The sequence below is a fragment of the Macadamia integrifolia genome, unplaced genomic scaffold (assembly GCF_013358625.1).
Source record: "Macadamia integrifolia cultivar HAES 741 unplaced genomic scaffold, SCU_Mint_v3 scaffold342, whole genome shotgun sequence".
Taxonomy (NCBI): Eukaryota; Viridiplantae; Streptophyta; class Magnoliopsida; order Proteales; family Proteaceae; genus Macadamia; species Macadamia integrifolia.
The window spans coordinates 343,807-355,659 of NW_024869484.1; the positions used below are offsets into that span (position 1 = coordinate 343,807).

Consider the following 11,853-nt stretch of genomic DNA (forward strand, 5'->3'; position numbering starts at 1 on the left):
TTTAGTAAAACAAAGTAGTGAGCATTGTTTAGTCTCACTCTGCTATGGAATAGAAATAAAATGAAACTTATATTGTATAATGGAAAGTTCAGGTTTTCTTCGAAGAAAAATTCATTATGCTCTCTTATCTATGGTGTGGTATGGTGAAGGGTGAAGGGTGAAGGGTGAAGGGTGGGGTGGGGTGGGGTGGGGTGGGGTGGGGGGGGGGGGTTGGGGGGACTTGTTCTCTTACGCACGAGTTAGGTCATGTCAAAGCTTTGGTGTGTGTGAAATTTCTTTTTGCTTCGGACCGAACATATATCCAATTTTTCTTTAACCAACATTGGATAGGTATTTTTTACTATTGGATTCGTTTCTTCTGACATTGGTGATTTGTTGTTAGATGTTGCTAAAATGTATTCAAAGTCATGTTTTTTGAGGAACCTTGCGAACTTACACTATATGCTGTCCAATGTTGAATGCGATTTTTTTGACGTCAAATGCGCATCGTTCGACATATTATCAACATCGACGATCTTTCGTTGTGTGTCATTCAGAATGCTATGGTCGCTAGTAGCTACTAGTTTTTTGTGTCTTCTTTTTTGGGAGACATCTTTTCGGGCTTCTTTGGACAGATGTTTCCAAGGGTCATCTTTTTTTTATTGGCTGTAAACTAAGGGAATCTCTTCTATGTAAGAGAATGATTCTAAGTATTTTATTACTTCTTTCATACTTTCTGTTTACTCTCTTTGGTTTCGGCCTATTGCTAAGTATAACTTGAGAGTGTCCTAATATGGTTTAGTAAGTGAATGCAACAACTACTAGAAGGCCTAAGTGGTTGTTTTCATTTTGGAGGATAATTCACCAAAACGCGTATTGCACCATAAGGGTGATTACGATCTTAAAAAGAGTGACTAGTGGCACAACTCAATCCCACAAGTGTTCATGATTCTATTCATGTTTCAAGCTTTCCAATATGTGATTGCTTCATTCAAATGTTAAGCAAATGAGATAAATTCAATATTCTCAATTTATTACTGGCATGTTCACTACTAGTAAAAACAAAAAAACAACAATTTATCTTCCAAACCTCATCCGGTGACCACTTTAACTAAATGATCTATTTTTTTATAAGTTGCCCTAGATGAATGGAAGATTGGCTAATATTATTGGGTGATTTACATCAACCTCCCCTATCATTTACTTAAATTACATAATCCCCCTTGAAAATCAGAAAATTACATTTAAACCCAAAAACTTGACACCGTTAGCATTTTTGTAGGGTCATTCTGTCAAGTGAATAAAATTTTATTGAAAATCCCATTTTGCCCTTTTGTGTTCAGCATCCCGACCTCACTTGTTTGCAGGGTTCTTTGGAGCTCTCAGGCGCTTGTACCTCTCTTCGACGAAGTCTCTGCAGGCGAAGTCATCTCTGCCGAAGTCGTTTTCCGAAATTGGTTTCTTCTCAGGCGACGGGCGACGGACGACTGGCGACGGTGATACATCTGCCCTCTATTCTGTGTAATCTCTAATCAGTTGAGGTGGCTTTGGCTTTCTTTTCTTCTCTTCCAATTATAGCCTCTGAAAGCAAAAATTAAGTTTCTTCTCCGAACCTCTACCACCACCGGTCATGGATTCTGGTGATCCTCAATGGAATTTCATTTGTTAATCCGCCATTATCTGAATCATTTTCACTTTTGTAGTCAGAACTAATGCATCCCTTCTGCTGAGTCTCCATGGTTTCGGAATGGAATCCGGCGGCGCCGTCATCGGCTTCGTCGTCTTCATTTACAGAGTTTGTTGACATGCCTTCTCATCCACCACCATCGACGAACGCCACACCCAGATCTGATTCCACGAATAGCCGCCGTGAATCTCCTGTCAATCTTAGCAGTAGCAATAGCCACAATTTCAATGGCGGGCTTCGCACCAACAGTTATAATAAATTCAATAACGGGGGTGGCGATTTTGGCAGCTTGCGCTTGAGTATGAGGTCTGGTGGTCCGCCATCGATGGAGTTGTTGTCGAGGTTGTCGTCGTTGCACGATCCACAACTGTTGTCGATCGATCGCAGAGATTGTGTGAAGATCAACGACATAGTTGGGAACGGCATCTGTGGAATTCTTTATAAGTGGGTGAATTATAGTAAAGGTTGGAGGCCACAGTGGTTTGTTCTTCAGGATGGTGTTTTGTCTTATTACAAGATCCATGGACTCGACATGATCGTCGTCACTCAAGAAACCAAGAAAGGATCGAAGATCATTGGAGATGAATCGCTCCGTCGGATCAGTCGCCGCAAGAATGGCCAATCACAACTCCGCCAGAAGCCATTCGGTGAAATTCACCTCAAGATCTTTCTTTCTGTTCTATTTTGACTTTAATCAGAGATTAAAATTGCCAATTGTAATTCTGTTGATTTTTCTTCAGATATGGTCGATCCGCAAGAGCAAATCGGATGACAAGAGATTCTCAATCTTTATTGGCACGACAAGGCTGCATTTGAGGGCCGAGACGAGGGAGGATCGAACTTATTGGATGGAAGCATGGCAGGCTGTGAAGGATATGTTTCCAAGGATGTTGAACAGCGAGTTAATGGCTCCTATGGAGAATGTTGTCTTCTCCAGAGAGATGTTGAGACAGAGGTTGTTGGATGAGGGCGTCAACGAGGCGGCAATTCAGGACCCCGAGCAGATCACAGTCACTCCTTGGGTTTGTGATGGGTGTTGGTAAGAGATATGAGTGGTGTTATAGGTATATAAAATGTTAGGGGTAATTTTGTCTTTTAAATTTTAAAACTAACATCCCTAATGGTATTAAGTTTTTGGATTTAAATGTAATTTTTTAATTTTTAGAGAAATTATATAATTTGAGCAAACGACAGGAGAGGTTAATGTAAATCACCCAATATTATTTGTTAGATCAACTGTTCCAACCTTCAAACTGATGTAGATCAAATAAGTAACACCACCCTGCCCCTAATGGTGCAATATGTTTATATTAAAGATTTTTCTTTGGGGGAAAAGGGGGGGAGGGGGGGATGTTTAATATGAACCACATTGGTATATCCAATTTCTATCATTTGTTGGTTGGGCTAGAGCACTGAATCAGATTAATTTCAAAAGCTATGGCGAAGCTCTTCTTCCATGTTAAGATGGAAAAGTGAATCTTTTTCCTTTTTGTTTTTCTGAAAGGTAATTCACTTTGGACCATTTGACGAAGAGAAAAGGCTTGGCAGAAAGAGAGAATATGGGTGTTATCATTGTCATAATTAGAATTTAGAATGGTAATTTGGCTATTTAAGGATATAATTATGGTGTAGGAGTTACAACTATTTTAGATTTTTTCGGGGGAACCTTCGCATATTCTGTGGTTTAGAGCTACCGATAGCTACTGTACATACACACCGCTAGAACCGCACTAACCCCTCTCTCTCTCTCTCTCTCTCTCTATTTACAACTGAGGAATACGACTAAAGCATTGAAGAGCCTGATGGGTCTTCCTCATTCTAAAGGTATGAATGCTGTTACTACATTTATATATGTTTCTAATGACTCTATTTCTATCCCTACCAACAAAAAAAAAAAGGGCTCTATTTCTATGATTTAATCAGGATTTTTGTTAGGAAAAATTACATGATTACCCACTTTTGGGTTTTCCTATACAAAATTACCCACAAAAAATTTTGGTTAACAAAAATACCCAAAATTAGGTTTGGGTTTACAAAACTACCCACTCAAAGTTTTAGTTAACAAAAATACCCTAAATCAGGTTTGAGTTTACAAAACTACCCAAAATAGTGATTCTTTATTTTTCACATATAATCATGTATTTTTTTTATGGAAAATTACATGATTACCCACTTTTGGGTTTCCTTTTACAAAATTACCCACAAAAAGTTTTGGTTAACAAAAATACCCAAAATTAGGTTGGGGTTTACAAACTACCTAGACAAAGTTTCAGTTAACAAAAATACCCAAAATCAGGTTTGGGTTTACAAAACTACCCAAAATAGTGATTCTTCATCTTCCACATAAAAGCATGTACTTTTTTATTACTAAAACTTTGAGTAGGTAGTTTTGTAAACCCAAGCTCAATTTTGGGTATTTTTGTTAACTTAAACTTTAACTGGGTAATTTTATAAATAGAAACCTAATTTTGCGTAATTTTGTTAACTGAAACTTTTGGTGGGTAATTTTGTAAAGAGAAACCCAAAAGTAGGTAATCATGTAATTTTCCCTTTTTTTATTACTAAAACTTTGAGTGGATAGTTTTGTAAACCCAAACTCAATTTTGGGTATTTTTGTTAACTTAAACTTTAAATGGGTAATTTTGTAAAGGGAAACCTAATTTTGAGTATTTTTATTAACTGAGACTTTTGATGGGTAATTTTGTAAAGAGAAACCCAGAAGTGAGTAATCATGTAATTTTCCCTTTTTATTAGTCTTATGAGGTTGATGGGTCATTGATTATTAGGGGTGTCAATCGGTCGGTCCGGCTCGGTTTCGGTCCGGGTTGAGTCAGTTTCGGTGTGGGAAAGTTGAAACCGAAACCGAACCAATAAGGAAATTCTGGTTTAGATTTGGTTTCGGTTTTGGTGCGGTTTGGTTTTGGTTTGTCTTCGGTTTCTTAAATCGATTTGTAACCGGGTTGATTTTGGGTTTTTTGTCTAGTTTGGACTTGACTTTCCATACAAATGTATACAAAACTATGTAAATTTTGATTTTTTTAATGAATTTTGGAGTGTTTCGGTTTCTTACCTGTTTGGTTTCGGTTTCGGTCCGGGTTTTGAGCTAGTTTCGGTTTGGTTTCGGGTTCATCCGGTTTTTGGTACGATTCGGTTTGGTTTTGAGGTTGTAATACTTGAAACCGAACCAAACCAATAAGGCTCTAGTTCGATTCGATCCGTATTGTTATCGATTCGATCCGGCCGATTTTACCGATTCGATCTAGGAATTGACACCCCTATTGATTATATTTCTATTGTCTCTCTCTACTTAGTGATATTTTCATTCTTGTCTTATCTAGAGTATGAGATCCTTTGTCTAGAGTTTCGGTTCGATTTAAAAATTCCTTACGGAAATTTTTCTGTTTTTTCTTCAATGGTATAAATGAGTATACAATTCTTCAGGAGATATTTTTTCTGACGTGTACAAAGAGATTTTTTTTTCTCTCCCCTTATTATTGCTGGCATTTTACTCTTTCAAAGTCAATCAACACTGGTTTTTTCAAGTTGGGGTTTTAGCATTTGATTTCAACTTTCTGCTTAACTTCCATTCATGAGCTCTGGAGGACTTTTCTTTGGCTGCTGTTTGAGTTTCCCACCGAGTTTATAATATTTGGGATTTTCATTTTTTGTCTGTTTCTTGTGTTTTCGTCTCGAGACTTTAAATGAATTTCCTCCAAATTATTTATTTGTAGAATCTCCTTTTGCCTATAGGACTTTTGGGCTTCTGGTTCTACTTCTTTTCTTAAATGGGTTCTTCATATGGATCCTGAAGAACAGTGAAAGACATGAACTGTCCACTTAGCATCACAATCTCGAGGTTTTTTCTGTTTCCAAGAAATAGGATTGAAGTTCTCTGAGTTTTTTTAAATTTTCTTCAGTAGATTATCATGGTCATTATCTCTGATTTATACATTTGTGATTTTCTCATTTGGGTTATGCAGGAATTATGTGATCTCGGTCTTGCAGTATTAGAACAGTATGTTGGCAAGTAATGATCTCCCACACTCCTAGATGGCCTGAAGGAATGCGAAGTCAACTATGGTTTGCACTGCAGATGATCAACTGGGCTGGAAGGATTTTCCTAAAGGCCTCAGGGTTCTTCTCCTTGACGACGACAGTGACTCGGCTGCTGAGATAAAATCCAGACTTCAGAAAATGGACTACATTGGTTAGTGACCTTCCGAATTCCCCTTCTATTTCTATCTTCCGATGAACAATGTTAATTGCCCTTGTTTGGAACTCGGAATTTCTCCTCCTCCTTTTTCCTGTCTCACTTAACTTTTCTGGTCATCATTGGTGCTTGGATTTGTAATTGAATGTCGTGCTCTTCATGGCATTAGATAGCCCGTGTTTGATTCTTTGCAGAAGTCACAGTTTTAGCAAATATTTTTGAATTAGAACAGAACTTATCATTTTTAGCTTAATAGGACTTTATACTCCTTTTTATGCCCAGAAGTGTCCATAAGTAGATTTCTGGATTGAAGGTTGAGAGGATAAACTTGTCAATTTTTTCTGAAAGACATTTCTTTTGTTGGCTATCAGGAATTTAATTCCTATTTTTGTGAGCAGGTAATTATAACTTGTCTACATATATATACTTATTCAATAATAACTGCTTTTGTATCTGTATTATGTTCAATTTGCCGAATCCTATAACTTTGACTGATAAAATAGGGGGTCAATTTTGATGCACATATACTGTGAACAAAATCGACAGAACTATAATCATTTTGGAGTAAATATCTGTCACCCGTGTATCTAATTTCTTAGTTCTTCTCTGTCATCTCTGTTTTATTTTCTTTGCTGTTGTTCTCTCTTAACAGTCCTCAGAATTTTAGTCCCTTTTTTTCTTCATTTTCTTAATTGCTGTCCTCTCTTAAAATTCTCAAAATGTTATTCTTTTTTCCCCTTTGGATAAATTCTGAATGTTTGTCCATTTCCAATTACTCATATTTGTTTTAACCTTCGGAGGCATAGATTGAATGAAGCCCGTTGACTGAGTTGGAAAGAGGGTGGAAGTAGGCTTCTTTTACTACCTGATCTGTTTTCCTTTCTTAATGATGACACTATCCATGTTGTTTGCAGTTTTCACATTCTGCAATGAGAATGAAGCATTGAAAGCAATTTCAAACAAAACCGAGTGCTTCCATGTTGCCATAGTGGAGGTAAGGAGATTTAATTTTGGACAAATTTGCAACTTATCAATTGGCTAATTAAATGCATAATTACATTACATCGCTCAATGGTGAGCCCATCTTGAAACACATCTGGGGTTACAGGTCAGCACAGGCGATAACCATGGGAGTTTCAGGTTTCTCGAGAGTGCCAGGGACCTACCCACCATCAGTAAGTGTGTTCATCTCTTACCCTTCCAAGTTAGATTCAATAAACTTTGAATTTTCACATTAAAGTTAAAGTCTTACTGTGATAATTGGTTTATTTTAGAGTTGGCACCATTTTTTTTTGTCTTCAGAACTCGAGCATTCAAAATCTTAATTCACTCACAGCTGCTAATATGACATAAAATTTTCTGTTGCAGTGACGTCAAATATCCATTGCTTAAGCACTATGATGAAGTGCATTGCAGTAAGTTTTTCTAATCTGTCCTCTCAACTCACAGGCACACGTGTGAAAGTGCAGTAGTTCCATTCACATATATAAATACGGAAGCTGTCCTCACGCGCACTATTTATAGATGCTTATAATTGAGCTTGAAAATGGAGTCTTTTCTCATTTATATTTTGAATTGCACAAAATTCAGCATGGTGCAGCAGAGTTCCTTCAGAAGCCATTATCTGAAGACAAATTGAAGAACATTTGGCAGCATGTTGTTCATAAGTGTGCCATAACCACTGAATCATTTAATTCTTGGTTTGGGTGTTTTGGATTTTACTGATTTGGAAATATAATTGAGTTCTAATGCTATGAACTGGAAATGAAAAATTTCTGAGATGACTAGTCCTGAACAGGCCTTGAATGCAGGGGGAACATGCGTTTCCAAATCACTGAAGCCCATCAAAGATAACATAGTTTCCAGGCTTCAGCTCCAAGTGGAAACCATGAACTCAGAGAGTGAAAATCTGTTGCAAATGGAAAGCGAAGGCCAGGACCTCAAGCATAACCATGACCACTCAGCAGCTAGTGATAGGTTTCCAGCACCTTCAACCCCACAATTGAAACAGGGGGGAAGATCTGTAGACGATGGTGACCATCAAGACCAGGCTAACTGCGCAATGGAGAAAGAGTCTGGGGATCAAGAAGCAGAATCGAAATCTGTCGACATTACTTACAGAAATCCAGCTGAGGAAACTACTATTAAAGTTGATTTAGAACCAGGCGCCAGAGGTGCTGGGATCAAAGAGGAGGATTACTCACCTGATGGTTCTAAGACTGGAACCACTATATCTTCTCATCAGAATGACAAAGACAAGATAGCGGATTCTGGAATTGAGGAAAAGACATCAAACCTTCCTTCTTTTTGTGGGACCAGAGTAAACAAGAGAAAGATAAAGGTAGTTTAATTTAATTCCTAATGAAGGTTAAACTGGATTTATGAATTCAACAGTGTAGACCATTGCTTGACTCTGTAATCCGCATCTTATCTGACCAAGTTTTCCTGCTGTGGTCTTAATTTTGAAAAGCTTTTGAGAAAGATAATTTTGATAATATTTGTTTAAATTATTGGTCTCTTTTTTTTTTTTTTTTTTTTTTTTTTTTTTTTTTTTTCAGGTCGACTGGACTCCTGAACTGCACAAACGGTTTGTGCAAGCAGTTGAGCAACTGGGGGTCGACCAAGCCATCCCTTCTCGAATTCTAGAGTTAATGAAGGTGGATGGTTTGACAAGACACAATGTGGCAAGTCACCTCCAGGTTAGTATTGAAATCTTCTTAGCATTATCTTGGGATTACACGAAATAATTCAAGAAGAGAAAACAGGAAACAGCCTCATACTTGGATGGTTAAGCTCTGGGCTGAAGCACCCTTTGAACCAGAAACAAGTAAACTCCTTGAAACAGGCTTCTGTGAAGTGCATGCTTGTGAGAAACAGTTTTCTGGGTTACTATGTCTATAAAATGTGGATAAATTCGACGGGGAGTATTCGAACACTTTTTTAATTGAATTTCTAGTAAACCAAGATAATTAAGTGTTTTGGAATGGTTTTAATGTCTTTTAGAAGTAGAAAATAGTCATTTGTTCTTCTTCTGGACTTGAGCCACATTAGTTTTCAATCTGTCAATCTCTCTTTCTTTGTGTTTGGAACTTTATTTCTTTTTCCCTGTTTCTTTCTCAAACTATCCAGTCTGGACCAATGTGAGATATGGTTAATGCTTAACAGTTAGGAAAAAGTATCTTCCCATCAGGGGAGTAGATAATTGAACTTAATTAGGACTGGTGTAGTACGTAAGGAGGTGGTCCGTCAATTGAAGGATTTACGGATGTACGGTTTTCAGGACCACCATGCATATTTTACAGCACATAAATGAGTGGTTTACATTGCTGCTGTTGTGCAGAAGTATCGAATGCATCGAAGACTCATCATGCCAAAGGAAGATGATCGGATATGGCATCATCCAAGGGACACTATGCAGAGGCTTTATGCACAAAACCCTGTCATGGCCTACCCTCCATACCATGCTAATCATGGTGTCTCAACCAACCAGATATACCCTGTATGGGGCCATCCTAGTACCCACCATCCTTCTGGCATCCAAAGATGGGGTCATTCGGGTTTCCCCTCATGGCAGCCTTCAGAAGTCTGGCCTTGGAAGAGTTATGCAGGGGTAATGTTGGAACACTAATGTCAGCAAAAAAAATGTTGGAACACTAATGCGTTTAGCATATTTGATGCTTAAGCTAATAAGCATTGCTATGTTTCAGATGCATGATGATGCGTGGGGTTGCCCTGTGATGCCCACACCACTAGTTCCATCCTCCCCCTTTCCTCAAGTGAGTATCCTGATATGAAAAATTATATATTATTATGTTGATTAAATCTTGTATCGCTTAGTTACCTCTGGATTTGGATTAGGTACACATTTACCCAGGTTGTCATGGTTCAGACACAGTTCAAGAGCCAGGCAGCTTGCAGAAACTCCAACTTGAGCTTAATCTGGTAAATCTACTTTCTACTTTGAAAATGAGCTTCCTATCGATTTCATTGGCATTAAAAGTATCTAGAGGCATATCAGTAATTAGAACTCACTCTCCCATGCAGTTTATGCAAGTAACCCCTGGATACCTTTTCCTGCTATATGGTTTAGTTTATACCCATAAGTGATCTAATCACTGCCCTTCCCACCTCCATCATACCTAATTTCCTTTGATTAAGGTTGAAGTAGGATTATGGCCAGTGCAAAACCCATCTGCTTCCCGACCCCTTCCTATCCCTGTATTTATGAACTTGTCCAAAGAAGAATATTTATAGTTGTGATCAATGTTTAAAAACCCTGAATTGGCACAGGATCAAATTCCATTGATTCTGGTTAGGAATTGGTTGAAACCCTAGAAAATAGAAGCAGAAAGAAGAAATAAAGATTACTTCATATCTATAATTTTTTGGAGTTTTTAATTTCAAAAAATTAAGATCGAAGTGCATTGATGGTCGAATCTGTTTTTTTTTTTTGGTAAATCACTAATGGTCGATTCAAAAGAGGAATTTGGAAAATGGGCATAACTCAATTCTGATTTTGATTGTATTCTTTGATTTATGATTTTGATTTATAAGAATAGAAATATTTATCCTTTGGGTTTAGCAATAAAATGAGCTTTGCTAGTTTTTGAGTATTTGTGAATGTATGGGGTAAAAGGCTAACCGTTGCGAGTGATGAAAACAGGGAGAGGAGGAGATGATAGACAGGGTGGTGAAGGAGGCAATAAACAAGCCGTGGCTGCCTCTGCCATTGGGACTAAAGTCTCCTTCCACTGAAAGCGTTCTCTCTGAACTCCACAGGCAAGGCATCTCCACCATCCCTCCTCACACCTCCACCAACATCAACTCCTGCTGACGTGTCTCTGGGTCTCATTTTCTTTTTCAAAATAAGAAAAGGAAACGAGGAAGGATGAGAAGGGTCTTAATCTTATCCAATATGATGATGGGGGCCGTAATCACAATTGACAAGACTGAGCAAGCTGAGGAAGAGCCACGTGTAGTTTTTTAATTGGTGGCTGTAAATAGTGGTCCAGCTGGGACATTTGTCTCTACACTTATTAGCTACTAAAGTCTACCCTACAACCCAACAAAGTCTTTTCCATTTTTTCTTTTGTTAAGGGGACATCATCCCCGTTCCGAAGGGACATCAGAGGCACAAGATTAAAAAGAGAGTGTGAGTGAGCATTGTAGCAGAAGAGAGAGGAATATGTTTTGGGGGTTGGGTGGGGCCTAGTTGTGCTATCTGGATTCTAGAGACTGAATTAAATATATGTGCTTTGCTGATGTTTATGTTTGTCTGTGGACGGTCATTATATCTCTGATTGGCATCTGACTTGTCCTAGTTTGGAGGGGAGGTGGCCCCACCCCATAGAAGAAAATAGTGTTATCCTGTGGACTCCCCACCCCCCCGCCACCCCCCTCTCCCTTTGCTGTGAATAAAGTTTTGGTTTCCTCCCACAAAGTCTTAATATCATTGAGGAGTTAAAGTCTATGTTTGGTAATCAAGAGAAAAAGAAAAGATTTAGAAATTTTTGAATTTGAAAAGAGAGATGGTGACATAAAAAATCATTGTGTAATTATTATTTTTTTCTTATTATGATTTTTATATATATATATTTTTTTTGGTTACCAAACATAGCCTAAATGATGTCTAGATGAGCTTTTGGATCCGTTTGTCCATTAGAGGGCAAGTGCTTTCTCATTATTCATCAACTAAACAAAGGTTTTGATTATTATGGTATGGGGGAATAGGAACTAGTGCATAGGGCGTCTTATGGTCTATTTCTTAGGATCGGGCTCTTCTCCATAGGGCCTAGGGACCAGCCCAGGTCCTCCAACGGTAGGTTTGTTTTGTGGTCTGGTCCACTCTTTGAAGATGATTCTATCCTATTTCTTATTGATTGTTTTTTCCCTCTTTAACAAAAGGCTACATCTTATTGCAAGGAAAATTATAGGAAAAATAAGGAAAATAATATTATCAAAAAAAAAAAAAAAAAAA

At 37.9% G+C, this 11,853-nt stretch overlaps 2 protein-coding genes across 3 annotated transcripts; both read left to right on the forward strand.

Moving 5' to 3' along the window:
* The first annotated feature begins 1,183 nt into the window (after window positions 1-1,183).
* LOC122068117 (oxysterol-binding protein-related protein 1C-like) lies at window positions 1,184-2,854 on the forward strand. Its single transcript, XM_042631959.1, has 2 exons — window positions 1,184-2,313; window positions 2,407-2,854. The coding sequence occupies exons 1-2, from the start codon at window positions 1,716-1,718 to the stop codon at window positions 2,436-2,438; spliced, it is 630 nt and encodes a 209-aa protein (XP_042487893.1). The 5' UTR covers window positions 1,184-1,715; the 3' UTR covers window positions 2,439-2,854.
* Window positions 2,855-5,123: 2,269 nt separating this feature from the next.
* Window positions 5,124-11,138, forward strand: LOC122068114 (two-component response regulator-like APRR2). Of its 2 annotated transcripts, XM_042631956.1 has the most exons (12): window positions 5,124-5,522; window positions 5,647-5,873; window positions 6,791-6,870; window positions 6,985-7,051; window positions 7,245-7,291; window positions 7,467-7,544; window positions 7,675-8,217; window positions 8,435-8,575; window positions 9,217-9,486; window positions 9,584-9,652; window positions 9,735-9,818; window positions 10,540-11,138. In XM_042631956.1, the coding sequence occupies exons 2-12, from the start codon at window positions 5,744-5,746 to the stop codon at window positions 10,708-10,710; spliced, it is 1,680 nt and encodes a 559-aa protein (XP_042487890.1). In that variant the 5' UTR covers window positions 5,124-5,522; window positions 5,647-5,743; the 3' UTR covers window positions 10,711-11,138. The 2 variants fall into 2 exon arrangements, with proteins under 2 accessions (XP_042487890.1, XP_042487891.1); XM_042631957.1 differs by lacking the exon at window positions 7,467-7,544.
* The last annotated feature ends 715 nt before the right edge of the window (window positions 11,139-11,853 follow it).

What these genes read in the sequence shown, in the direction of transcription:
- LOC122068117 (XM_042631959.1), top strand. Translation starts at nt 1,716, where the DNA reads ATGGTTTCGGAATGGAATCCGGCGGCGCCGTCATCGGCTTCGTCGTCT. An exon ending in ACTCCGCCAGAAGCCATTCG is followed by an intron (nt 2,314 to 2,406) that starts GTGAAATTCACC and finishes ATTTTTCTTCAG; the next exon opens with ATATGGTCGATCCGCAAGAG.
- LOC122068114 (XM_042631956.1), top strand. Translation starts at nt 5,744, where the DNA reads ATGGTTTGCACTGCAGATGATCAACTGGGCTGGAAGGATTTTCCTAAA. An exon ending in TCAGAAAATGGACTACATTG is followed by an intron (nt 5,874 to 6,790) that starts GTTAGTGACCTT and finishes TGTTGTTTGCAG; the next exon opens with TTTTCACATTCTGCAATGAG. An exon ending in ATGTGGCAAGTCACCTCCAG is followed by an intron (nt 8,576 to 9,216) that starts GTTAGTATTGAA and finishes GCTGTTGTGCAG; the next exon opens with AAGTATCGAATGCATCGAAG.